Source organism: Mustela lutreola, chromosome X, assembly GCF_030435805.1.
Source record: "Mustela lutreola isolate mMusLut2 chromosome X, mMusLut2.pri, whole genome shotgun sequence".
Classification (NCBI taxonomy): domain Eukaryota; kingdom Metazoa; phylum Chordata; class Mammalia; order Carnivora; family Mustelidae; genus Mustela; species Mustela lutreola.
In genome coordinates this window covers 90,565,431-90,592,689 of record NC_081308.1, presented here as the reverse complement: position 1 = coordinate 90,592,689, position 27,259 = coordinate 90,565,431, and the positions used below count along the sequence as shown (strand labels likewise).

At 36.4% G+C, this 27,259-nt stretch overlaps 1 protein-coding gene across 1 annotated transcript in view; it reads right to left on the bottom strand.

The window, feature by feature from the left end:
• IL1RAPL2 (interleukin 1 receptor accessory protein like 2) overlaps window positions 1–27,259 on the bottom strand; it is a 650,308-nt gene that overhangs the window by 45,536 nt on the left and 577,513 nt on the right. The window contains exon 5 of the mRNA XM_059156822.1: window positions 2,617–2,746. Coding sequence (XP_059012805.1) covers window positions 2,617–2,746 — 130 coding nt within the window. The remainder of the gene's footprint in view (window positions 1–2,616; window positions 2,747–27,259) is intronic.

Below are 27,259 nucleotides of genomic sequence, written 5' to 3'. Positions count from 1 at the left end.
TATAGTGATAGTTTCATAGGTGTATACACATATCAACCCTTACAGATTGTATGCTTTAAATTTTGTGCTGTTTACTGTATGTCAATTATATCCCCATTAAATCTGTTTATTTAGAATAGTCCAGTCATACACAAAAGAGATAATTATCTTAGGTTCATGTGACTACTACCCTTTATCATTAAACATAGTTCTGAGCTTTTTGGTAGTAGAAATTTTGCTGTGTACCTACCACTTGTCCTTTGGGGATCAGTTTCTTTTTTGAAAAAATGAAGAGTAATCCATAAAGTCTTTTATAGGAAAATACATTGAGAATAATCCTAAATATGTATCTTCTAAAATAATTTAAAAGAAACTCAGTTGCATAATTTCATAAATCTTAAAACTTGAAATATATTTGCTAATAAACTGTTAGAAATTAGGACACATAAACTTTAAATGTGACTACATCAAAAACTAATGATGTACCATATGGTGACCAATGTAACATAATAAAAACATTTAAAAATTTAAAAAAAACTTTAAATGGGAATTAAGAGCCAAGAATTATTTATAAATAGTATATTGTTTATTTTTCTGAACATCTGTTGTGAGCCAGGCAATTGACTGGAAGTTTTTTTGAATGGTTTAAGATATAATTTACATACCATGTAATTCATCCACTTAAAATGTCCAATTCACTTTACAATTTTTAGTGTATTCTCAGATATGTGCAACAATGGCCTCAGTCAGTTTTGTAACATTTTTATCACTTCAAAATGAAGATTCAGACTATTTAATGGATACAGGATTTTGGGGTGATGAAAATTTTCTGGAATTACAGAGGTTGTGGTTGCACAACATTGTGAATGAACTAAATGTCACTAAATTTTACACTTAAAAACAGTGCATTTATGTTATATTATTTCCACCTCACCCCCCACAAAAATCACCTGTAAACTCTAAGTATTTACCCATATTTCTCCATCCCTACAGCCCTAAGCAACCACTAATCTACGTTCTGGCTTTATAGATTTGCCTATTCTAGACATTTCATATAAATGAAAGCATATAATATGTAGGGTATTTTTCCTCTACCGGCTTCATTCACTGAGTATGTTTTCAAGGTTCATCCATGTTGTAGTGTATATCAGTACTTTATTCACTCTTTTTTATGACTGAATATTTCATTGTATGAATATACCACATTTTATTTATCCATTCATCAGTTGATAGACATTTAGGTTATTTCTACATTTTGTCTATTATGAATAATGCTGCAATGAACACTTGTGTACAAGTTTTTGTGTGCATGTATGTTTTGATTTTTCTTGGTTATATACCTAGGAGAATTGCTGATAACTATATACTTAATGATTTGAGGAACTGTCAGACTCTTATCCAAAGTGGCTCCACCATTTTACGCTCTTACCAGCAGCGTTTGAGTATTTCAATTTCTCCACATTCAAGCCTACACTAGTTATAATCTTTCTGATTATAACCAGCCTAGTGAGTATAAAGAGTTATCATAGAGTTATGATTTGCATTTCCCCAATGACAAATGACTAATTCAAGTACCTTTCATGTACTTTTTCCTAGAAATGAGCTCATATAGTCAATATTTTGCATAGGCTCTCAGACAGTTCATGGATCCTCAAAATTATGATCTTCTGAGTTGGAGTTACTGGGTGGACACGTGAAGAGAAACTGTCACAGTAGTTAGAATAAATTATATTTAATCATAGAAAATAATATAAAGTAAACTTGTTTCTTTTGCACTGCTATGTATTTAATAAAAAAGTGAAAGAGTACATTATAGCATTAGTTGCACTGAAATATTGGATTGGATTTCACTACAAGATTCTTAATGGGGGGTGGAGGTAGAAGGGTCCTAACTCTTACTGGAATGAAAAATGTACACTATATATCACCACATCTGAAATCAAAGGGCAACCCCATAGTCTGAGTGAGGAAAATAATAGTAGGAATTTCGTACTCACAGTCTAAGGTAGGAAAAATGACCTATTCTTTATTTGTAAAATTACATTGTATTAAGTAGGATGAGAAAACCAATAGAATAGATGTCTATGTACCAGGGAGGTATCTGTAACAAGAGAGTGAAAAGATGTTGGGTGATGCTAATTTGAAAGTCACTTTCAGGATGAACACTGGGGAAAATAAACACTATTCAGCAAGAGTCAGCAGTTATTTTGGCAAGTAGTAGCTTACTACTGTCACTATAGCTTTACACCTATGACATATGGAAGCTGTCTGTTCTAGGGAGTAAATAAGCATTGCACAGTGGTCTGAGGAGTCCCCTAAAAAGTACAGATATTTGTTCTGGCTGGATGGAGTAACAGTGGCCTAAGCTTTGGAAACTCAAAGGAATTTGCTTAAGCAGGTTTGAGGGGGTCATTACAATCCATGGTATAGTTTTAGAACCTCAGAATACTTCCTTATAAGGAGCTTACACATTTGCATTTCTTAGGGAAGTCAGCCTCACTATTTCCACCAGATCAGCTTTTAGAAAATGGGATGATTTGGAGTTGCAATTAAAATCCCAGGCAGAAGCTCTTCTAGGATGTTGTGTTTCTTAACTCCAAAGAGAGCAAAGAAAAATAACCAATTCAAGTTCTGTACCTTATTTCACCTTCTCTAATGTGACCTGCTAGTTCTTCAATAAACTTCTCCCCTTTCATCCAGTAGATCATTGGTCCGGACTCTCCACTGAATCCAAAGAATGCTTTGCAAGGGATGTTCAGAGGTTTACCTGAGGATGACAGAGAAAAGGAACTGAATAAATGGCTCCTGGTTATCACTGGGAGACAGAAAAAGACTATTTAACATCCAAATGAAAGCTCAGAAGTGACTAATTTTCAACTCTTCTTCCAATCGTCTTATCACTGAATATAAGAAAAAAAAAATTAGTCACAAGAGCTTCTGGGAAATTTAAGAATTAAGATGTTATTAAAATGAAAAATTAAAGAAAAATAATCAGTTTTAAGAACTGCTTATTTTTACTACCTCCCTTCTAGGAACTAACAGGAAGAAATCAAATGGAAAGAATTCTCCTTTCTTTTTCTTTTCTTTTTTTAAGATTTTACTTATTTATTTGACCTAGAGAGGCACAGCAAGAGAGGGAACACAAGCAGGGGGAGTGGGAGAGGGAGAAGCAGGCTTCCCATTGAGCAAGGAGCCCAATGTGGGACTCGATTCCAGGACCCTGGGATCATGACCTGAGCCGAAGGGAGCTGCTTAACGACTGAGCCACCAAAGCGCCCCTTTATTTTTCTTTTTTGAGACTATTAATTACTGATTACTTGGACTTTCCTTTGAAGTTAACATTAATCAAAGCAATGTTAATTTTTCTTGGTGAGAAAATAATAGACTATCCACTATTATTAAGATTGGATTGGGAAAATTTGTTTATTCTGATTGTCGTTCTAAGAAAAATTGAATAATGCAAATCAAAGAAATACTTTTTAACTAAAAATATTTATAGGGTGTCGGGGTGGCTCAGTCAGTTGAGCATCTGCCTTCAGGTCAATTCATGATACCAGAATCCTGGAATGGAGTCCCGTGTGGGGCTCCTTGCTCAGCAGGGAGCCTGCTTCTCCCTCTGCCTTTGGGGCCCTCTGCTTGCGCTCTGTCTCTCTTTCTCTGACAAATAAATAAAATTTTTAAAAAATATTTATAAAAAGTTACATGCAGGGAAAACAGTCTAAACATGCCTTTTATATTCTTGGAGTTATTTATAGTATTTAAACAATTCTAGGCAATACTGCAGCATTTTTTATTATTCATCTTTGTGATTATAGCTAAAAACTTTGTTTTAATTAAAAATTTTATCATCAAATATATAAGACATTATTTTTGCGGACATTGATTTTATTTTCTTCTTGCAAAGTAGATTAATAAGAAAAGAATAGTGTAAAGAACACAGTCTAGACAATTCTGACAAAGGAATTCTCAATTCATAAGTCATAATGTAGCCTATCTTTTTCTCTATAATGTGCATTTTTTGCCCTCATTGAAGCACCAGATAAAGAAATTTAAACCATATTTTTCCTTGCAAAGTACATGATTTGTTCCCATAATCACTCTGAGCTGTAGAAAAATTTTCCGTTCTATTCTTAAGTTGATCTAAAATTCTATTGCCTAAGAACAATTACTTTCTGGGACCACTTTCTATTTAATTACCATAACTAGCTAATGGCTTTCTTTGAGGACCATTTCATGAAGAAGCAATTTTAATGGGAGTTAGGTTCTACATTAAGACAAAGTAGAAATTCAAAGAACCTCACAACAAGCTGGATGATAGGCTGGGCTTAACCATAATAAGTGAATTATATATTGATCTTTCTATAGTGAAAATTTATATCTCAGCAAAATGAAATGCTGTGGACCTTTAGGGTCATTCAATTATGTCAAAACCTTTGGTGTCAGTAGTCTGTCATATATATCTAACACAAATCTGAAACAAGGTTATTCATTGTTGCTATGAACATATGCTCTGTGATATAAGCTTATTTAAATGAAATGCAATAAAATGAAAGGTAGTCTACTGGGAATGTGCACAGGAGATTTGGATCCTGGTTTTGGTTCTATCATGAAAAGCAGATTATCTGGCACCAGGCAGATTACCTAATGTTTTATAAACTAAATTTTATACATGTAATTAGGATGGTAATATTTGGAAAGCTCAGATAAAACAGTGTTTACAAAAGTATTTGGTGAATTCAAAAGTCCTATCCAAAACACACACACACACACACACTCACACCCCCCACACACACACCGCCACCACCAACAACCACCACAAAAAAAGCAACAACAACAAAACAAACCCACAAAAATCCCATCCAAATTTAGCATGGTGGTGTTTTCCTTATGAAGCTTGGTCTTCAAGAAGCTAAATGTGAAGCATAGTCTGATGTGGATGATGGGATAGATAAGTATTAATTTTGGCTCTGCCAATTTCATGTCCTTTTTACCTTTATGCACTTCTATGTGGTAACAGCCTTCTCTTATCCATGCTATAGAAATATCTCCTGGATTCTAAAGTAGGTGTGATTTATCCAAGCAGATGCTTTGTTCTCTAAACTTGAAAATAGGGTATTTTCTGTGTCTTACTGCTCATTTCCATGAAATTGAAGGTATTACTGGACATCAAATCATATGGCAGAAAATCCAGAGACTGTGACAAAAAACTATAAATAATCCCATTTGCTAAAACTACCAGTATATACATTTAAACACATAAATTCTGGTTGTTATTCTTTTAGGCTATGTTGAAAAATATATCAAATAAAAAACCTTGTAGCAATTCCTAGCATGTGGGTGCTAAGGTCTGGTTTGATTTTAATGAAGAAAGACAATGATAGTAATGTTCAAAAAGGGACTTCCTTAAGGTGGTCTATCAAAAATGACAGACTCTGGGGGAGGAGTCAAGATGGCAGAGAAGTAGCAGGCTGAGATGACATCATGCAGCAGGAGATCAGCTAGATAGTTTATCAAACCATTCTGAACACCTACAAATCCAACAGGAGATGGAAGAGAAGAAGAGCAGCAATTCTAGAAACAGAAAATCTACCACTTTCTGAAAGGTAGGACCAGCAGAGGAGTGACTCCAAAGAGACAGGAAGATAGACCACGGGGGGTGGGGCTGGTTTCCGGCAAGTGGTGGAGCAGCAGAGCACAAAATCAGAACTTTTAAAAGTCTGCTCCACTGAGGGACATCTCTCCAGAGGCTAAGCTGGGGTGACACCCACATGGGGACAGTGTGGTCTCAGGTCCTGTGGGGTCACAGAAGGATTGGGGGTGTCTAAGTGTCGCAGGGCTTGCAGGTATTAGAGGGGGAAGCCAGCTACAGAGATGGAGCCGAGGAGTGAGCTCTCAATGGGATCCCTTAAATTATGATTCATGGCACAGACAACTGCACTTTGAGAAGGGACCCCACAAGATCAGGGGAGATGCCCCTGGAAGAGTGCAGGGATCTGCTGTGTTTGGAGACTCCAGGTGGGGCTGTGTGCCAAAGACAGAGATGTTTGGTCACAGGCTGGGTGAGCTCAGAGTGTAGCTGGGGACCAGGGAGACGGGAGTGATTGAGCGCTTTTCTCTGAGGCTGCACTGAGGAGTGGGGCCCTGAGTTCTTGGCTCCTCCTGGCCAGAGATTTGGAGGCCGCCATTTTCATTCCCGTCCTCTGGAACTCTACAGAGAACATTCGGCGAACAAAAGCTCCTGAAAGTGAACCTGAGCGGATTCTTAGCCCACCCCTGGTAAGGGTGGTGCAATTCCACCTTGGGCAAAGACACTTGAGAGTCACTACAACAGGCCCTTTCCCCAGAAGATCAGCAAGAAATCCAGCCAAGACCAAGTTCACGTACCAAGGAGAACAGCAGAATTCCAGTGGAGGAGAAAGCAAAGCATGGAATTCATGGCTTTCTCCCCATGATTCTTTAGACTTGCAAAGTTAGTTTTTTTTATTTTATTTTTTTCTTATGCTATTTTTTTTAACTTTTACTCTTCCCTCTTCTAACATTTTTAATGTAGAAGACCAACTGACAGAGAATAAAGAAGCTGAGAAAAAGAGAGAGACAAACAACTACTGGTCCATGAGGGAAGAATACAAGAGGTAAGTGATACCATGAGATGAAACAACATTAGAATAATTGGGATTCCAGAAGAAGAAGAAAGAGAGAGGGGAGCAGAAGGTATATTGGAGAGAATTATTGTAGAGAATTTCTCTAATATGGCAAAGGGAACAAGCATCAAAATATAGGATGCACAGAGAACCCCCCTCAAAATCAATAAGAATAGTCCACAACCCATCATCTAATAGTAAAACCTACAAGTCTTAGTGACAAAGAGAAAACCCTGAAAGCAGCCTGGGACAAAGAGTCTGTACATACAATGGTAAAAATATTAGATTGGCAGCAGACTTATACACAGAGACCTGGAAGGCCTGAAAGAACTGGCACTATGTATTCAGAGCACTAAATGGGAAAAACATGCAGCCAAGAATACTATATCCAGCTAGGCTATCATTGAAAATAGAAGGAGAGATAAAAACTTCCATGACAAACAAAAACTGGAGGAATTTGTAAACACCAAACAAGCTCTATAGGAAATATTGAAAGTGGTTCTCTAAGCAAAGAGAGAGCCTAAAAGTAGTAGATCAGAAAGGAACAGAGACAATATACAGTAATAATCAACTTAGAGGCAATGCAATGGCACTAAATTCATATCTCTCAATAGTTACCCTGAATGTAATGGGCTCACTGCCCCAATCAAAAGACACAGGGTATCAGAATGGATAAACAAACAAACAAACAAACAAACAAAAACCCATCAATATGCTGTCTACAAGAAACTCGTTTTAGACCCAAAGACACCTCCATATTTAAAGTGAAGGGGTGGAAAACAATGTACCATGTTAATGGACATCAGAAGAAAGCTGGGGTGGGAATTCTAATATCAGATAAGTTAGATTTTAGGCCAAAGACTAATAAGAGATGAGGAAGGATACTATATCATACTCAAAGCGTCTATCTAACAGAAAGATCTAACAATTTTAAATATCTATACCCCTAACATGGGAGCAGCCAACTATATAAATCAATTAATAACAAAATCGAAGGAACACATCAACAATAATACAATAATCGTAGGGGACTTTAACACTCCTCTCACTGAAATGGACAGATCATCCAAGCAAAAGATCAACAAGGAAATAAAGGCCTTAAATGACACACAGGACCATCGCAGATATATTCAGAGCATTCCATCCCAAAGCAACAGAATACACATTCTTCTCTTGTGCACATGGAAAATTCTCCAGAATAGATCACATCCTGGGTCATAAATCAGGTATCAAATATTGGGATTATTCCCTGAATATTTTCAGACCACAATGCTCTGAAGCTAGAACTCAATCACAAGACAAAATTTGGAAAGAACCAAATACATGGAGACTAAATAGCATCCTTCTAAAGAATGAATGGGTCAACCAGGAAATTAAAGAAGAATTTAAAAAATTCATGGAAACAATGATAATAAAAACAAAACGATTCAAATCCTGTGGAACACAGCAAAGGCAGGCCTGATAGGAAAATATATAGCAATACAAGCATTTCTCAAGAAACAAGAAAGGTCTCAAATACATAACCCAACACTACGCCTAAAGCAGCTGGAGAAAGAACAACAAGGAAAGCCTAAACCCAGTGGGTGGAGAAAGATCAGAGCAGAAATCAATGAAATAGAAACCAAAAAGCAATAGAACAAATCAACAAAACTAGGAGATGGTTCTTTGAAAGAATTAATAAGATTGATGAACCCCTGGCCAGACTTATCAAAAAGAAAAGAGAAAGGACCCAAATAAATAAAATCATGAATGAAAGAGGAGAGATCACAACCAACACCCAAGAAATACAAACAATTATAAGAACATATTATGTGCAACTATACGCCAGCAAATTTGACAATCTGGAAGAAATGGATACATTCCTAGAGACATATAAACTACCAAAACTGAACCAGGAAGAAATAGAAAACCTGAACAGACCCATCACCAGTAAGGAGATTGAAGCAGTCATCAAAAATCTCCCAACAAAAAAGAGCCCAGGGCCAGATGGCTTCCCAGGAGAATTCTACCAAACATTTCAAGAAGAATTAATTTCTATTTTACTGAAACTGTTCCAAAAAAATAGAAAGGGAAGGGAAACTTCCAAACTCATTTTATAAGGCCTGCATTACCTTGATCCCCAAACAGTCAAGGATCCCATCAAAAAAGAGAATGACAGACCAATATCCTTGATGAACACAGATGCGAAAATTTACACCAAAATATTAGCCAATATGTTCTGACAATACATTAAAAGGATTATTGACCATGACCAAGTGGGATTTATTCTAGGGCTGCAAGGTTTGTTCAACATCTGCAAATCAATCAATGAGATACAATAATTTAATAAAAGAAAGAACAAGAAACATATGATACTCTCAATAGATGCTGAAAAAGCATTTGATAAAGTACAGCATCCCTTTATTATCAAAACTTTTTGAAGTGTAGAGTCAGAGGGTACATACCTCAATATCATCAAGGCTATCTATGGAAAACCCAAAGTAAATATCATTCTCAATGGAGAAAAACTGGCAGCTTTTCTGCTAAGATCAGGAACGTGGCAGGGATGTCCATCATCACATTTGCTATTCAACATAGTACTAGAAGTCCTAGCCTCAGCAATCAGACAACAAAAAGAAATTAAAGGCATCCAAATCCGTAAAGAAGAAGTCAAACTGTCACTCTTTGCAGATGATATGATACTATATGAGGAAAACCCAGGAATTCAGTAAAGTGTCAGAAATCAGTTGCATTTCTTTACACCAACAATAGGACAGAAGAAAGAGAAATTAAGGAGTCAATCCCATTTACAATTGCACCCCAAACCATAAGATACCTAGGAATAAACCTATCCAAAGAGGTAAAGAATCTGTACTCAGAAAACTATAAAGTACTCATGAAACAAATTGAGGAAGACACAAAGAAATGGAAAAATGTTCCATGCTCATAGATTGGAAGAACAAATATTGTGAAAATGTCTATGTTACCTAAAGCAATCTACACATTTAATGCAATCCCTATCAAAAGACCATCTGTTTTTTTTTTTTTTTCAGAGAAATGGAAGAAATAATCCTAAAATTTATATGGAACCAGAAAAGACCTCAAACAGCCAGATGAATATTGAAAAAGAAAGCCAAAGTTGGTGGCATCACAATTCCAGACTTCAAACTCTATTACAAAGCTGTCATCATCAAGACAGTATGATACTGGCACAAAAACAGACACATAGATCAGTAGAACAGAATAGAAAGCCCAGAAATAGACCTTCAACTCTATGGTCAACTAATCTTTGACAAAGCAGGAAAGAATGTCCAATGGAATAAAGACAGTTTCTTCAACAAATGGTGCTGGGAAAATTGGACAGCCACATGCAGAAAAATGGAACTGGACCATTTCCTTACACCACACATGAAAATAGACTAAAAATGGATGAAGGACCTCAATGTGAGAAAGGAATCCATCAAAATCCTTGAGGAGAACACAGGCAGCAACCTCTTCGACCTCAGCCGCAGCAACATCTTCCTAGGAACAACGCCAAAGGCAAGGGAAGCAAGGGCAAAAATGAACTATTGGGATTTCATCAAGATCAAAAGCTTTTGCACAGCAAAGGAAACAGTTAACAAAATCAAAAGACAACTGACAGAATGGGAGAAGATATTTGCAAACGACATATCAGATAAAGGACTAGTGTCCAGAATCTATAAAGAACTTAGCAAACTCAACACCCAAAGAACAAATAATCCAATCAAGAAATGGGCAGAGGACATGAACAGACATTTCTGCAAAGAAGACATCCAGATGGCCAACAGACACATGAAAAAGTGCTCCATATCACTCGGCATCAGGGAAATACAAATCAAAACCACAATGAGATATCACCTCACACCAGTCAGAATGGCTAAAATCAACAAGTCAGGAAATGACAGATGCTGGCGAGGATGCAGAAAAAGGGAAACCCTCCTACACTGTTGATGGGAATGCAAGCTGGTGCAGCCACTCTGGAAAACAGCATGGAGTTTCCTCAAAATGTTGAAAATAGAACTGCCCTATGACCCAGCAATTGCACTATTGGGTATTTACCCTAAAGATACAAACGTAGTGATCCGAAGGGGCACGTGCACCCGAATGTTTATAGCAGCAATGTCCACAATAGCCAAACTATGGAAAGAACCTAGATGTCCATCAACAGATGAATGGATCAAGAAGAAGTGGTATATATACACAATGGAATACTATGCAGCCATCAAAAGAAATGAAATCTTGCCATTTGCGACAACATGGATGGAACTAGAGCGTATCATGCTTAGTGAAATAAGTCAATCAGAGAAAGACAACTATCATATGATCTCCCTGATATGAGGAAGTGGTGATGCAACATGGTGGCTTAAGTGGGTAGAAGAAGAATAAATGAAACAAGATGGAATTGGGAGGGAGACAAACCATAAGTGACTCTTAATCTCACAAAACAAACTGAGGGTTGCTGGGGGGAGGGGGCTTGGGAGAAGGGGGTGGGATTATGGGCATTGGGGCGGGTATGTGCTTTGGTGAGTGCTGTGAAGTGTGTAAATCTGGTGATTCACATACCTGTAACCCTGGGGCTCATAACACATTATATGTTAATTAAAAAAAAAGAAAAGACAGATTCTGCCCTTTCCTTGGCACTATACCATGCATAGCAGCAATTTGTTCTGAGAATGTTTTCACTCTCCCGTCGAACATAGTCTTGTTAAATAAATGCAAGAGACAGATATTTCAAAGGTCTAGTTTTTTATGCAAATGCTGAATGAACATCCTGAGTATTCTTTCGTTAATGGCTAAAACAGGACAACCATTGCACCATCATGTGCAATACTGTGAAGAGAATACTCTGAGGAGAGAGTATGCAATACTCTGATTAGCTTTAGTATCAAATAATAAGAGTGTGTGCAAGAGTGTGGTCACCTCCTCTTCCAAAACATATTTGAGGGATCTCTGTATTGATTAAGCAAATGACCTGAAATGAAATCTATCCAGGCTTTTCTAAATTATGGCTCATGTGCATTTGCAAACTCCTATCTAACATTTGCTTCTGCTTGCTACATATACAGTGTCATTCCCATGGTACTGTATACCGTACTAGTAGAGATGACCAGCTCACATTTGCATCTAAAGGGCATAGTACAGTAGATTGAAGACTATCAAAATAAAAAGAACTTAATGAGTTTCTCAGTGTTTTGTGCCTTTGCAAGAGAATGGTTTTATTTTTTTAAAGATTTTTGACAGAAAGAAAAAGAGAGAGAAAGAGCACAGGCAGGGGGAGCAGCAGGCAGAAGGAGAGGGAGAAGCAGGCTTCCTGCTGATCAAGGAGTTGAACTTGGGGCTCGATCTCAGGACCCTGGGTTCATGACCTTTGCTGAAGGCAGATGCTTAACTGACTGAGACACCCAGGTGCCCCAAGAGAATGGGTTTAGATAATCCCTTTAGGATTATGCTGTATTACTAACAATCTCTTTATCATTTTCTTAAGTCTAGACAGGCAACAAAACATGTTTGTACAATGAAATGTACAAGAATGTCCCTAGAAGCTTTATTTGTAATAGTCAAAAACTGGAAATAGCCCTAACAGGTAAAGGGATAAACTCTGGTACATTAATATCACAAAATATTAATCAAGTGTGAAAATTAGTGTATTGATACACACTACTCGTTCATTAATGGACACTTGGTTGTTTCCATATTTTGACTATTTTATTTTTTTATTTTTTAAAAGATTTTATTTATTTATTTGACAGATCACAAGCAGGCAGAGAGGCAGGCAGAAGGAGGGGTGGGGGAAAGCAGGCTCTCCCCACTGAGCAGAGAGCTCCATGTGGAGCTCCATCCCAGAACTCTGAGATCATGACCTGAGCCGAAGGCAGAGGCTTAACCCACTGAGCCACCCATAATGGACACTTAAGTTGTTTCCATGTTTTGACTATTTTAAACAATGCTTCAATGAACATGAGAGTGCAGATATCTTTTCGAGGTCATTTTTCTTTTGTTTTTAATACCCAGAAGTGAAATAACTTACATTTTTGAGGAATCTTCATATTATTCTCCATAGTGGCTGCATCAATTTACATTCCCACCAACAGTGTACAATTTCCCCCTTTTCCACACCACTGCCAACATTTATTTCTTATCTTTTTTATTTTAGCCATTCTAACAGGTGTAAGGTGATATCTCATTGTGGTTTTGATTTGCATCTCCTTGATGATTGCTGATATTGAGCATCTTTTCATGTGTCTTTTGGCCATCTGGATATCTTTTTTTGGAAAAAATATGTCTATTCAGGTCCTCTGCACACTTTTTGATCAGACGATGATGATAATTATGATGATTATTTGGCATTGTTATATAAGTTCTTTATACATTTTGGATATTCACCTCTTATTCAATCTATCATTTACAAATATCTTCTCTCATTCAGTAGGTTTTTGTCTTGTTGATTTCTTTGCTTTTTATTTTGATGATACTTAGGATACATTATCTAGAAAAAATGTTGTTATTGCCAATGTGAAACAAGTTACTGCCTGTATTATTTTCTAGAATTTTTATGGTTTCAAGTCTCACATTTAGGTACTTAATCCATTTTGAGTTTATTTTTATGTATGTTCTTTTACATGCAGCTGACCAGCTTTCCTAGCCCCATTTATTGAAGAGATTGCCTTTTTCCCATTGTATATTTTTGTCTCCTCTGTCATAGATTTATTGACCATGTAATTATGGTTCTATTTCTCGGCTCTCTATTCTGTTCTTTTGATCTATTTTTGTGCCAATAACACACTTTTTTTTATTATTGCAGCTTTGTAGTATATCTTGAAATCTGGAATTGTAATACCTCCAGGTTTGTTTTTCTTTCTCAATTGTTTAGGCTATTCAGAGTCTTTGTGCTTCCATACAAATTTTAGTATTATTTGTTTCAGTTTTGTGAAAAATTATATTGGTATTTTGAGAATGATTGTATTGAATCTGTAGATTTCTTTGGGTAATATTGACATTTTTAACAATATTTATTTTTTTAAATAGATTTTATTTATTTATTTGACAGACCGAAATCACAAGTTGACAGAGAGGCCAGCAGAGAGAGAGGGGGAGGCAGGCTCCCCACCCAAGCAGAGAACCTGATGCGGTGCTCGATCCCAGGACCCTGAGATCATCACCTGAGCAGAAGGCAGAGGCTTTAACCCACTGAGCCACCCCGGCGCCCCAATATTTATTCTTCTAATCCATGAGGATTGAATATCTTTCCATTTATTTGCATCATCTTCAATTTTTTTCCTCAGTGTTTTATAGGTTTTAGAATACAAGTCTTTTGCCTCTTTAAGTTTATTCCTAGGTATTTTATTCTTTCGGTTACAATTGTAACTAGTGTTGTTTTCTTAATTTCTCTTTCTGCTACTTTGCTGTTAGTGTATAGAAATCCTACCAATTTATGAGCATTTATTTTGTATCCTGCAGCTTTACTGAATTTATATATTATTTCTCATAATTTTTTGGTTGTGTTTTTGGTGGATTTTCTGTGTGTAACATCCTATTGTCTGCAAATAGTGGCAGTTTAACTTTTTCTTAGCAAATATAGATGCCTATTATTTTTTTTGGCTTGTCTGATTTCTGTGGTTATGACTTTCAGTACTATGTTGAATAAAAGTGGTGAGAAGGGACATCCTTGTCTTGTTCCTTGCCAGAGAGGAAAAGCTTTTAGTTTTTCATCGAGTATGATGTTAGCTATGGGTTTTTCAAACATAGCCTTTATTATGTTGAGGTATGTTCCTTATATCTCCACATTCTTGAGAGTTTTTAATCATGAATGAATGTTGTACTTTGTCAAGTGCTTGTTCTACATTTACTGAGATGATTTTATAACTTTTATCCTTCACTTTGTTGATGTGGTATATTGTATTGACTTGCAAATGTTGGACGATACTGGTATCCCCAGAATAAATCATATTTGATTCTGTTGAATGATCCTTTTGAAATGCCAATTGAATATTACCCCCACCTTAAAAGACCACCAGAGACGTGAGTCAAAGCCAATCAGCAAGGGTTGTTTATTGCAGGTTCGAACCTGGACCTCTGCGCTGCTCGTTGTGGTTTAGAAGAAATTTAACTTTATTTACTTTTCCTTCTACCTTCACCTCCTTTGGTTTTCATGGAGGGGAGGGTGACATTAGGGCTATTGATCAGGTAACTTCTTTGTTGTAAATCTCAAGGACATTTGCAAACCAAGGGAGACTCCTACCTTGCAGAACTATGATCTCTGCAAGTTAACTATTTATCATTTTATGGCAGTCAGGGGTGCCTGAGAAATGCTACACAAATGGAGGGGAGCAGGTGAAGGGGGGGTGCAAGGCGCCAGCTTTTGCTTTGTCCTCAGCCAGCCTCCTGCTCCTTCAGGGCTCAATCCCAGGACCTTGAGATCATGACCTGAGCCGAAGGCAGAGGCTTAACCCACTGAGCCACCCAGGCATCCCCACACACTTTTTTTTAAACTTATTTTTAAAATTTAAATTCAATTAGTCAACATCTAGTGTATCATTAGTTTCATATAGAGTTCAGTTATTTATCTTTTGCATATAACACTCAGTGCTCATTACATCATGTGCCCTACTTAGTGCCCAATCACCCAGTTATCCCATTCCCTCACCAACCTCCCCTCCAGCAACCCTCAGTTTGTATTCTATAGTTGAGTTGGCCACACATCATAATCTCCCCATGTACTTGGATTTTCTAAGAATTTACCAAGGTAAAAATTAATTTCTACTTTCTTTAGTTCTGCCACCCCAATCTCTTAATGGGCTACTGATTTTATAAAGGCCTTAGATTAACCATCAATAACATATTCTTGCCACATAGTTGTTCTTAACTATTGTCTTTTCTTAGACAATTTTCAATGAACCCATTTTCTCTCCTTTAAAATGTCCCATTATCTCTACTTCTTGGGATACAATTTTTTTCCCCATTTGTGTCAATGGAAGAATACTCATGGTGGTTAATTTTCTCGTGAGGTTTCTAATTTCATTACTGTGTTTTTAGCTGCAACAGGAATTTTTTTTTTTTTTTGAGAGTCCTGGGTGCTGAGGGCTGCAAAGGCATTCCCTCGGAGTAGTTCCAAGTTTGCCTCTGCCAAGGCCTTAAAAAGTTTCACTGGTTTGGAACAAGTTTTCTTGTTAATTTCTTAGCCTGGGGGGTTGTACCACATGTGGGTTGTGTGAATTTAGAATCCACATCCATGACTGGTACAAGTTTAGAGTTCTGATTTCTCTTGAGTATCTCTTTTAATTCATGATATGGCCCTCAACAGAGTGTGAATTTCCTGGCTGCTTTCCTGGACCAATGAGTACAGTTTTCTCATTCCCTTTTCATCGATATTTAGGCTTCACAGACTATTGAAGTTTCTATATTTTTGCTTGTATCTCAGTTCCAGCTGTACACTTTATATAGATCTGTGGCTCTATGTTCTGACCCTAATCCCAAACCCTTATACCCCTAATGTCCATATCTGTTTCTGATATTTCCTGGAGGTTTTAGCTTCAGTTAATTCTCCCTTCTCTGGGTTTGATTTCTCTTTTCATTTCTAAAGTCTGGGAATTTCCCTTACTTACCTTCAAGCTGGGCTAAGCATGCACAATCTTTGTTTTATTTTGTCCAGCCTCTGTCTGTGTTTAGAACAAGAACTGAGTCTTTACCATAGTCATTCCATCTATCATATTAACTAGTTGTCTAAAGATACATGACAGAAACATGTAAGTTGTACATCTTAGACCTGAAAGATCATGTTAATTTTATTTTCATCCAAGGAGTTAGAATTTTTATTCCTGTTACTGCTAACATAAAGTTTCTCTTTTCTTCCATGGACTTATACTTACATTTGACTTTTACAAGATGGATGAAAAGCAGAGTGGATAACCCTTCCAGACAGTTCTGCCTCAGTCTTGGCACTGCAGGGCCTCTCCTGAAGAATGAGGGCACACAAAGCTGGCTAGCACCACTGTCCCACCTCACTGTGCTGTACTTACAAGGATCCTCTCCTCTGCATAGGCCCACCTCAGCCCTGGCACTGAAGGGCCCCTTCCACAGAGGACCAGATGTATGCAAAGCTTGTTAGCATCATAGCTCCAATGCCCCAGCTCTGCGCTGTTCTTTGGCTGATCCACACTCTCCAATATGCTCTTGGCCAGAACCCATACAGGATGGTACTACAAGCCTGAGAGTTTGCAAGCAGCCCCTACAATATCTAGCACCATTCCAAAGTGATTCTTTCCCTAGAGAAAGATAACCATACACAACAGTGTGTGGCACTAAAGTGTCTCTTCTTCATAAGACCATTATTTTCAAGTGCAAGAGACATAGTTGCCTTTCCTAACACAGAAAAACAGAGGCAGAGAGTTAGAAAAAATGAGGAAACAGAGGAATATGTACCAAATAAAAGACCAGGACACAATCACAGCAAGAGACCTAAAGGCAATGGAGATAATTAACATGTTTGATAGAGAATTTAAAGCAATGGTCATAAAGATACTTACTAGAATTGAGAAAAGACTAGAGGACATTAACAAGACCCTTAATAATGATATTTTTTAAAAAAAGCAGAGATGATGAACACAATAATTAAAATTAAAAATATACCACATGGAATAAATAGTAGACTAGACAAAGCAGAAGAATGAATCAGTGACCTAGAGGACAGAGTAATGGAATGTAATTAAGCTGAGTAGGTGAGAGAAAAAATTATGCAAAATGAGAATAGACTTAGGGAATTCAGCAATGCCATCAAGCAAAATAACATTCACATTATAGGGATCACAGAAGTAGAGTATGAAGAAAATAGGGCAGAACATTTATTTGAAGAAATAATAGCTGAAAATTTCCTGAATCTGGAGAAGGAAAGAGAAATCTAGATCTAGGAGGTACAGAGATACCCTAACAAAATCAAACCAAGGAGGTCCACACTGACACATAGTAATGAGTATAGTAAATTAGTGATGAATAAAGAATGTTAAAAGCAGTAATAGAATAGACAGTTACATACAAGGGAAGCCCTATAAAGCTATCAGCTGATTTTTCAGCAGAAAATTTGCAGGCCAGAAAAGTGACTCTATATATTCAAAGTGCTAAAAGGAAATGAATTTGCAACCAGGAATACTCTATATAGCAAGGCTATCATTCACAACAGAAGGAAAGATAAAGAGTTTCTCAGACAAACAAAAACTAAAGGAGTTCATGACTATCAAACCAGCTCTAGAAGAAATATTAAATGGTACTCTTTGAGTGGAAAGGATATATGATAAGCAAGAGTAAGGAAAGTAGGAAATACAAAAGTAGTAAGAATAACTATATCTGTAAAAATTAAAGGACTCAAATAAAAGGATATTAAGGATGACACCATATACCTAAAATGTGGGAAGGAGAGGAGTAAAGAATAGGTTCAGACTTAAATGACCATCAATTTAATATAGACTGTTATGTACATACAATGTTATATACAAACAAAATGGTAACCACAAATCAAAAATCAGTAATAGACATGCAAAAAAGGAGAAAGGAATCCAAGTATATCATTAAAGAAAACAAAGTAACCTAAGAAAAGAGAGCAAGAGAATAAAGGAATGGAGAAGAATTACAGAAACAACCATAAACCAAGCAACAAATTTGAAATAAATACATACTTATTAATATTACTCTAAATGTAAATGTACTAAATGCTCCAATCAAAAGACTTAGGGTGATGGAATGGATAAAAAAAATATGACCCATCTATATGGTGTACATGAGACTCATTTTAGACCTAAATACACATACGGTTTGGAAGTGGAGGGATGAAGATGCATTTATCATGCAAAAGGATGTAAAAAGAAACCTAGGGTAGCAATACTTATATCAGACAAATAAACTTTAATAAAAGACTATGAAAAGAGACAAAGAAGGATACTATGTAATAATAAAGAAGACAATCCAACAAGAAGATATAACAGTTGTAACTATTTATGCACCCAACATAGGACCACCCAAATATTTTAAAAAGTTAATAATACATGAGTTAAACAATTGGTAGTAAAACACTGATATTAGGGGACTTTAACACCCACATAATGAAAAGATCATCCAAAGAGAAAATAAACAAGGAAACAGTGGCTTTTGAATGACATATTTGGACAAAAGGATTGAACAAATAATTCAGAACTTTCCTTCCTAAAAGAGCAGAATACATATTATCTTCAACTGCACATGGAACATTGTCCAGACTAGATTACATATGAGGCCAAAAGACAAGTCTCAACAAATTGACAAAGATCTGAGTCAATCAATGCATCTTTCCTGATCACAGTGCTATGCAACTAGAAATCAACCACAAGAAAAAAATCTGGATGGACCACAGATACATGCAGTTAAATAGCATGCCACTGAACAATGGATAGCTCAAATAAGAAATCAAGAGAAAATTTAAAAAATACATTGAGACAAATGAAAGTGAAAATACAACAGTCCAAAATCTTTGGGATGCAGCAAAAGCAGTTCTAAGAGGAAATTTATTAAAATACAGATCTACTTCAAAAAGCAAGAAAAACTTCATGTAAGCAACATAACCTTACACCTAAAAAAGGCAGAAAAAAAACAACAAACAATACAACAAAACGAGTAGAAAGAAGGAAATAAAAAGATTTCAGCCAAAATAAATAGAAACTAAAAAACAATAGAAGAAATAAACAAAGCCAGGAGTTGGTTCTTTGAAAAGATCAACAAATTGATAAATATTTAGCCAGACTCATCAAAAAAGAGAGAGGACTCAAATAAACAAAATCGAAGATGGAGGATAAATAACAACCAACACCAAAAAGTACAAAAGATTAAGAGAGTATTATGAAAAATCATATGCTAGCAAACTGGACAACCTAGAAGAAATGCATTCATTTCTAGAAACTTATAACTTCCCAAAATTGAATCAGAAAGAAATAGAAAATTTGAATATGCTGATAACCAGCAATGAAGTTGAAACAGTATTAAAAAACTAACAAACAAAAATCCAGGACCAAATGGCTTCACGACAAATTCAACCAAACATTTAAAGAGGAGTTAAAACCTATTCTCAAACTATTTTAAAGAATAAAAGAGAAAGGAAAACTTCCAAATTCATTTTATGAGTCTTGAATTACCCTGAAACAAAAAAGCAGATAATGACAACACACAAAAAAGGTGATCTATAGTAGGCCAATATATCTTATGAACACAGATGCAAAAATGCTCAACAAAATATTAGCATACCAAATCCAACAATACATTACAAAAATCATTTACCATGATCAAGTTGGATTTATTTCCAGGATGCAAGGGCAGTTCAGCATTCCCAAATCAATCAATGTTATATATCACATTGGCAAGAAAAGGATAAAAACCATATGATTATTTCAGTAGATGCAGAAAAAGCATTTAACAAAGTAAAACATCCATTTATGATAAAAACTCTCAACAAGTATGTTTAGAAGGAACATACCCCAACCTTATAAAGACCGTATATGAAAAACCTACAGTTAACATCATACTCAATGGTGAAAAATTGAGAAATTTTCTGCTAATGTCAGGAACAAAATAGGGATCTACACTCTCACCACTTTTATTTGATATAGTTCTAGAAGTCCTAGCCACAACATTCAGACAAGAAAAAGGAGCAAAAGTCATCCAATTGGTAAGCAAGAAGTAAAATTTTCACTATGTAAGATGACATGACACTTTATATAGCAAATCCTAAAGACTCCATGAAATAACTACCAGAACTGATAAATAAATTTGGTAAGGATGCAGGATACAGAAATCTGTTGCATTTCTATACACTAATACAGAAGTAACAAAAACAGAAATTAAAAACAATCCTACTAGCAATTGCACCAAAAATAATAAAATACATAGGAATAAACTTAACCCAGGAGGTGAAAGACCCATACTCTGAAAATTGTAAGACATTGATGAAGAAGTTGAAGATGACACAAAGAAATGAAAAGATATTCCAAAGTTGTGGATTGGAAGAACAAATGTTAAAATGTCTATATTACCCAAAGCAATCTACAGATTTAATGCAATCCCTATAAAAATATTAATAGCATTTTTTACAGAATTAAAACAAAGGATCCTAAAATTTGTATGTAAGCATAAAGACCCTGAATGGCCAAAGCAATCTTGAAAAAGAAAAAGCTGGAATTATCATAATTTTATATTTTAATTATACTACAAATCTGTGGCAATCAATACAGAATGGGACTGGCACAAAAAAGGACATATAGATCAAGGAACAGAATAGAAAAATCCAGAAATAGACCTATGATTATATGATAATCTTCAGCAAAGGAGGCAATAATATGCCATGGGAAAAACTTTCTTGAAAAAATGGTCTTGGGAAAAATGGACAGCAATATGCAAAAGAATGAAACTGGATCACTTTCTTACACCACACACAAAAATAAACTCAAACTGAAAATGGATTAAAGACCTAAATGTGAGACCTGAAACCATAAAAATCCTAGAAGAGAACACAGGCAGTAATGTCTCTGACATCGGCCATAACAATATTTTTCTAGATATATTTCCTGAGGCAAGGGAAACAGAAGCAAAAATATATTAGGACTACATACAAAACAAAAGCTTCCACATAGCAATGGAAACATCCACAAACTAAAAGACAGCCTATTGATTGGGAGAAGATATTTGCAAATGTCATAGCCAATAAAGGATTAGTATTCAAAATATATTTAAAAACATAGAAATCAACACAAACTCCCCTAAATAATTAGGGGAGTCTCCTCCCTAATTTTACATTTTACTATGTCTCCTCCTTTTTTTCTAATTAAAAATGGAGAAAATACATGAATACACATTTTTCTCTGAAGACATACATATGGCCAACAGACACATGAAAAGATGCTCAACATCCCTCATCATCAGGGAAATGCAAATCAAAACTATAATGAGATAACACCTAACACCTGTCAGAATGGCTAAAATAAAAAGTACAAGAAACAAGTGTGGGCTAGTATGTTGAGAAAGGGGAACCCTCTTATACTGTTAGTGGGAATGCAAACAGGTGAAGCCACTGTGGAAAACAGTTTGGAGGTTCCTCAGAAAGTTAAAAATAGAACTACCCAATGATCCAGTAATTGCACTACTGGGTATTTATGCAAAATAAAAAAAAAACTAATTCAAAAGGATATATGCATTCCTATGAATATTGCAACATTATTTACAATAGCCAAATTATGGAAGCAGCCCAAGTGTCCATTGACAAATAAATGAATAAAGAAGAGGTGTGATATATAACTATTTTCTTATATATGTATTTTATGTATAGTGGACCTCAACTTTCTGCTCCTTAACACACTGGATAGAGATGACATTCATTGTCACACTTTTAATGGGCATTTCCCATGTGCAAAGACTCTATCTTTTATATTTTTTTCTAATAATGTGCTGAAGTTTGTAAGTTCCTCAAAAATTTACAGCAGTACTGTGGAGATATATATATATATATATATATATATATATATATATATGTATGTGTGTATATATATATGTGCATGCATGTGTGTATATATGTATATGTGTGCATGTATATACGTATATATATGTGTATGTATATATGTATATATATCCCTTTATATATTATTTATATACATATATGTGTGTGTATATATATATCCCTCTTAGTCATATCAATTCTGGTATACTTTTTCTTGAGTGAGAGATCAAGGATAGAGTCTTTGCATATGGGAAATGCCCATTAAAAGCATGACAATGAATGTCATCTCTATCCAGTGTGTTAAGGGGAAGAAAGTTGAGGACCACTATTCCAGAGATGCGGTTTGCCTGAGTTTAAGAGGAACACATAGACTCTCATTTTGAAAAAAAATACATATATAACAAAATAGTTCAGTTATGGTTTAATCACAGGATAGCTCTTCACTGCTCATACTAGCTTTTCCTATCAGTCATCCAATATGTTAACCAATCATTTGCAGCCAGCTACAACCAGTGTCCTTAATTTCTCTGAGATTACAGTGTCAAATTGAATGGATCATTGAGATTTAGAAACCAGCTCAGTTAGAAATCATCTAGCTTTCCTGTGGTTAAAAAAAAAATTAAAAATAAAATAAAATAAAATAAAAATCATCCAGTTTCGATGTCAAAAAAAAAAAAAAGAATTAATGTTTTCTAATATATAAGTACAGTGTTCAATCTACTAGAGACAATGTTGCCTTGCCCTTTCTATGTATCTAGAAAAGAAAGCAGCCTTGATATTCCAGAGTGATTTTATGCTGCTTTCTCCTCCTTTTTTTTCTAAGGAAGAAATTCCTCCAATTTCTAAATTCCTCCATTTTCTAAATTAAATGATAACAGCCATTGAAATGAATTATAAATTGTAATTGAGAAGTAACTATTATGAAGCTAAAGGCTGGAAGAGCATGTATTTCTTTTGGTAAGAGCCAAAGGGAGATGAAAAGTTGATAAGGCAGAAACATAGGTTAGCTGTCCAGATGGTAGAAACTGCAGCATAGTAGGTTTTTCTACATGCCCCTGAAAGAGTAAGATTTCATGAGAAAAAGAAGTAGGTACCAAAGCTAATTTATCAGGAAAGAAAGGAGAAAGGGAAACAGTTCATGGGTACTCTTATTTGGAAATGGTTAAAAATGTGTGTGTGCGTGCATATGCGCACATGCGCATGTGTATAAGAGAGAAAGAGAGAGAAAGAGAGGGAAAGAGGGAGACAAAGGCAGGGGGACTCAAACTTTCTACTGTTTCTTGTTTTACAATGTATGTAAAGCAAGGAAATCTTTTTAGGGGTGGTATGGAACATGCCAATAGTTGTTTGTCTATGCTTTATACAGGTAGTACATAAGCAGGCCTCAAAGATGAGGCAGAGGACTGTGACCATGGTTAAATGTATGCACAGTGGGGCTGCATTAGTCTATGATTGTTTTGTAGGATAAATGGAGCAAAGTCCACTGGAGGATGAATTACTTAGAGTTATAGGTTTTACCAAACCTCTTCAAGTAGCCCTAATCCCAATAGAAGTTTCTGTTACTGAATTTCATTAAGGGTGAGTAAGTGGAACTTCTGTTGTGATTGTTTATTATCCCCATAAACCTCACTTATTTTCTCCTCCTCTATCTTCTTAGAAGGGGGACTGGTTGGCTCAGTGTCTAACAATACTAGTTTTCTCAGTCATTTTTTCCTTTCAAAGGCACCAGTTGTAGGCAAGGCTGAGACATGTTATGGAAAGAGTACTGGGGTCAGGTCACTGGAATTATAGCCTCAGCCACTACACTAAGTTGCTGTGATTTTTTTTTTATTATTATTTTGGACAAATTCATTCTCCAAAATAGCCTCAGTTTCCTCTTCTAAAAATAGAGTCTGCTAAGATTTTCTAAAGGACTTTTTCTGGATTGGCACTCTCATATTTTAAGTAGCTGGCCTAGAATAGTGAAAGTGAGTGTTAGGATTTTCCAGGTGGAGAATTGCTTCACTTGGAGACCTAGACCTAGAGTACCAGTCATTGATTCTTTAAGAGGAAGAGGATGTGGGTACCTCTGCCTTGGATAGGTTTTGGCTTTAGCTCCAAAGTCCCTTGGTTCTGGTGTTTTGTATCTGAGTCTGCCTGACCACTATGCCTGGCGTTCTAGTTCCTGTGTATTCCCTGTTCTCTATTTATTGCAGAGTGGTTTTCCTCCCTGCAAACCCTACCTTGCCTTGAACCCTAGTTCCTCTCTGCCCCCCAACCCCTGGCTGCTTATGTTGGCTCCACTGACCTTGGCTTATGGTCCTGCTTCCCATGATCCAGTGCTTTCCATATCTCAGCTTGACAAAGGGATTTTAAAAAGCTCCCTATGGTAAAAGACAAAGACTTTTCTTTGTAAAGAATATAAACTTTGTAAAGTGGAATTAACTCACTACACTAGCAAGTCTAATTCATACTCAGCAAATTAAGAAGACAGAAGAATTGAAGTAAGCAAATACTCTGTATGTCTATGTATTCAAGTATACATACAGTTGTGAAATAACCCATTTGGATTTAATTAATTCTTTATAAACATATATTTTTACCCCAGGGGTACAGGTCTGTGAATCACCAGGTTTACACACTTCACAGCACTCACCAAATCACACACCCTCCCCAATGTCCATAATCCCACCCCCTTCTCCCAAACCCCCTCCCCCCAGGAATCCTCAGTTTGTTTTGTGAGATTAAGAGTCACTTATGGTTTGTCTCCCTCCCAATCCCATCTTGTTTCATTGATTCTTCTTCTACCCACTTAAGCCTCCATGTTGCATCACCACTTCCTCATATCAGGGAGATCATATGATAGTTGTCTTTCTCTGCTTGACTTTTTTCGCTAAGCATGATACGCTCTAGTTCCATCCATGTTGTTGCAAATGGCAAGATTTCATTTCTTTTGATGGCTGCATAGTATTCCATTGTGTATATATACCACATCTTCTTTATCCATTCATCTGTTGATGGACATCTAGGTTCTTTCCATAGTTTGGCTATTGTGGACATTGCTGCTATAAACATTCGGGTGCATGTGCCCCTTTGGATCACTACATTTGTATCTTTAGGGTAAATACCCAATAGTGCAATTGCTGGGTCATAGGGCAGTTCTATTTTCAACATTTTGAGGAACCTCCATGCTGTTTTCCAGAGTGGCTGCACCAGCTTGCATTCCCACCAACAGTGTAGGAGGGTTCCCCTTTCTCTGCATCCTCGCCAGCATCTGTCATTTCCTGACTTGTTGATTTTAGCCATTCTGACTGGTGTGAGGTGATATCTCATTGTGGTTTTGATTTGTATTTCCCTGATGCCGAGTGATATGGAGCACTTTTGCATGTGTCTGTTGGCCATCTGGATGTCTTCTTTGCAGAAATGTCTGTTCATGTCCTCTGCCCATTTCTTGATTGGATTATTTGTTCTTTGGGTGTTGAGTTTGCTAAGTTCTTTATAGATTCTGGACACTAGTCCTTTATCTGATATGTCATTTGCAAATATCTTCTCCCATTCTGTCAGTTGTCTTTTGATTTTGTTAACTGTTTCCTTTGCTGTGCAAAAGCTTTTGATCTTGATGAAATCCCAATAGTTCATTTTTTCCCTTGCTTCCCTTGCCTTTTGCGTTGTTCCTAGGAAGATGTTGCTGCGGCAGAGGTCGAAGAGGTTGCTGCCTGTGTTCTCCTCAAGGATTTTGATGGATTCCTTTCGTACATTGAGGTCCTTCATCCATTTTGAGTCTATTTTTGTGTGTGGTGTAAGGAAATGGTCCAATTTCATTTTTCTGCATGTGGCTGTCCAATTTTCCCAGCACCATTTATTGAAGAGGCTGTCTTTTTTCCATTGGACATTCTTTCCTGCTTTGTCGAAGATTAGTTGACCATAGATCTGAGGGTCTATTTCTGGGCTCTCTATTCTGTTCCATTGATCTATGGGTCTGTTTTTGTGCCAGTACCATGCTGTCTTGATGATGACAGCTTTGTAATAGAGCTTGAAGTCCGGAATTGTGATGCCACCAACGTTGGCTTTCTTTTTCAATATCCCTTTGGCTATTCGAGGTCTTTTCTGGTTCCATATAAATTTTAGCATTATTTGTTCCATTTCTTTGAAAAAGATGGATGGTACTTTGATAGGAATTGCATTAAATGTGTAGATTGCTTTAGGTAGCATAGACATTTTCACAATATTTATTCTTCCAATCCAGGAGCATGGAACATTTTTCCATTTCTTTGTGTCTTCCTCAATTTCTTTCATGAGTACTTTATAGTTTTCTGAGTATAGATTCTGTGTCTCTTTGGTTAGATTTATTCCTAGGTATCTTATGGTTTTGGATGCAATTGTAAATGGGATTGACTCCTTAATATCTCTTTCTTCTGTCTTGCTGTTGGTGTAGAGAAATGCAACTGATTTCTGTGCATTGATTTTATATCCTGACACTTTACTGAATTCCTGTATAAGTTCTAGCAGTTTTGGAGTGGAGTCTTTTGGGTTTTCCACATAGAGTATCATATCATCGGCGAAGAGTGATAATTTGACTTCTTCTTTGCCGATTTGGATGCCTTTAATTTCCTTTTGTTGTCTGATTGCTGAGGCTAGGACCTCTAGTACTATGTTGAATAGCAGTGGTGATAATGGACATCCCTGCCGTGTTCCTGACCTTAGCGGAAAAGCTTTCAGTTTTTCTCCATTGAGAATGATATTTGCGGTGGGTTTTTCATAGATGGCTTTGATGATATTGAGGTATGTGCCCTCTATCCCTACACTTTGAAGAGTTTTGATCAGGAAGGGATGCTGTACTTTGTCAAATGCTTTTTCAGCATTTATTGAGAGTATCATATGGTTCTTGTTCTTTCTTTTATTGATGTGTTGTATCACATTGACTGATTTGCGGATGTTGAACCAACCTTGCAGCCCTGGAATAGATCCCACTTGGTCGTGGTGAATGATCTTTTTAATGTACTGTTGAATCCTATTGGCTAGTATTTTGTTGAGTATTTTCGCATCTGTGTTCATCAAGGATATCGGTCTATAGCTCTCTTTTTTGGTGGGATCCTTGTCTGGTTTTGGGATCAAGGTGATGCTGGCCTCATAAAATGAGTTTGGAAGTTTTCCTTCC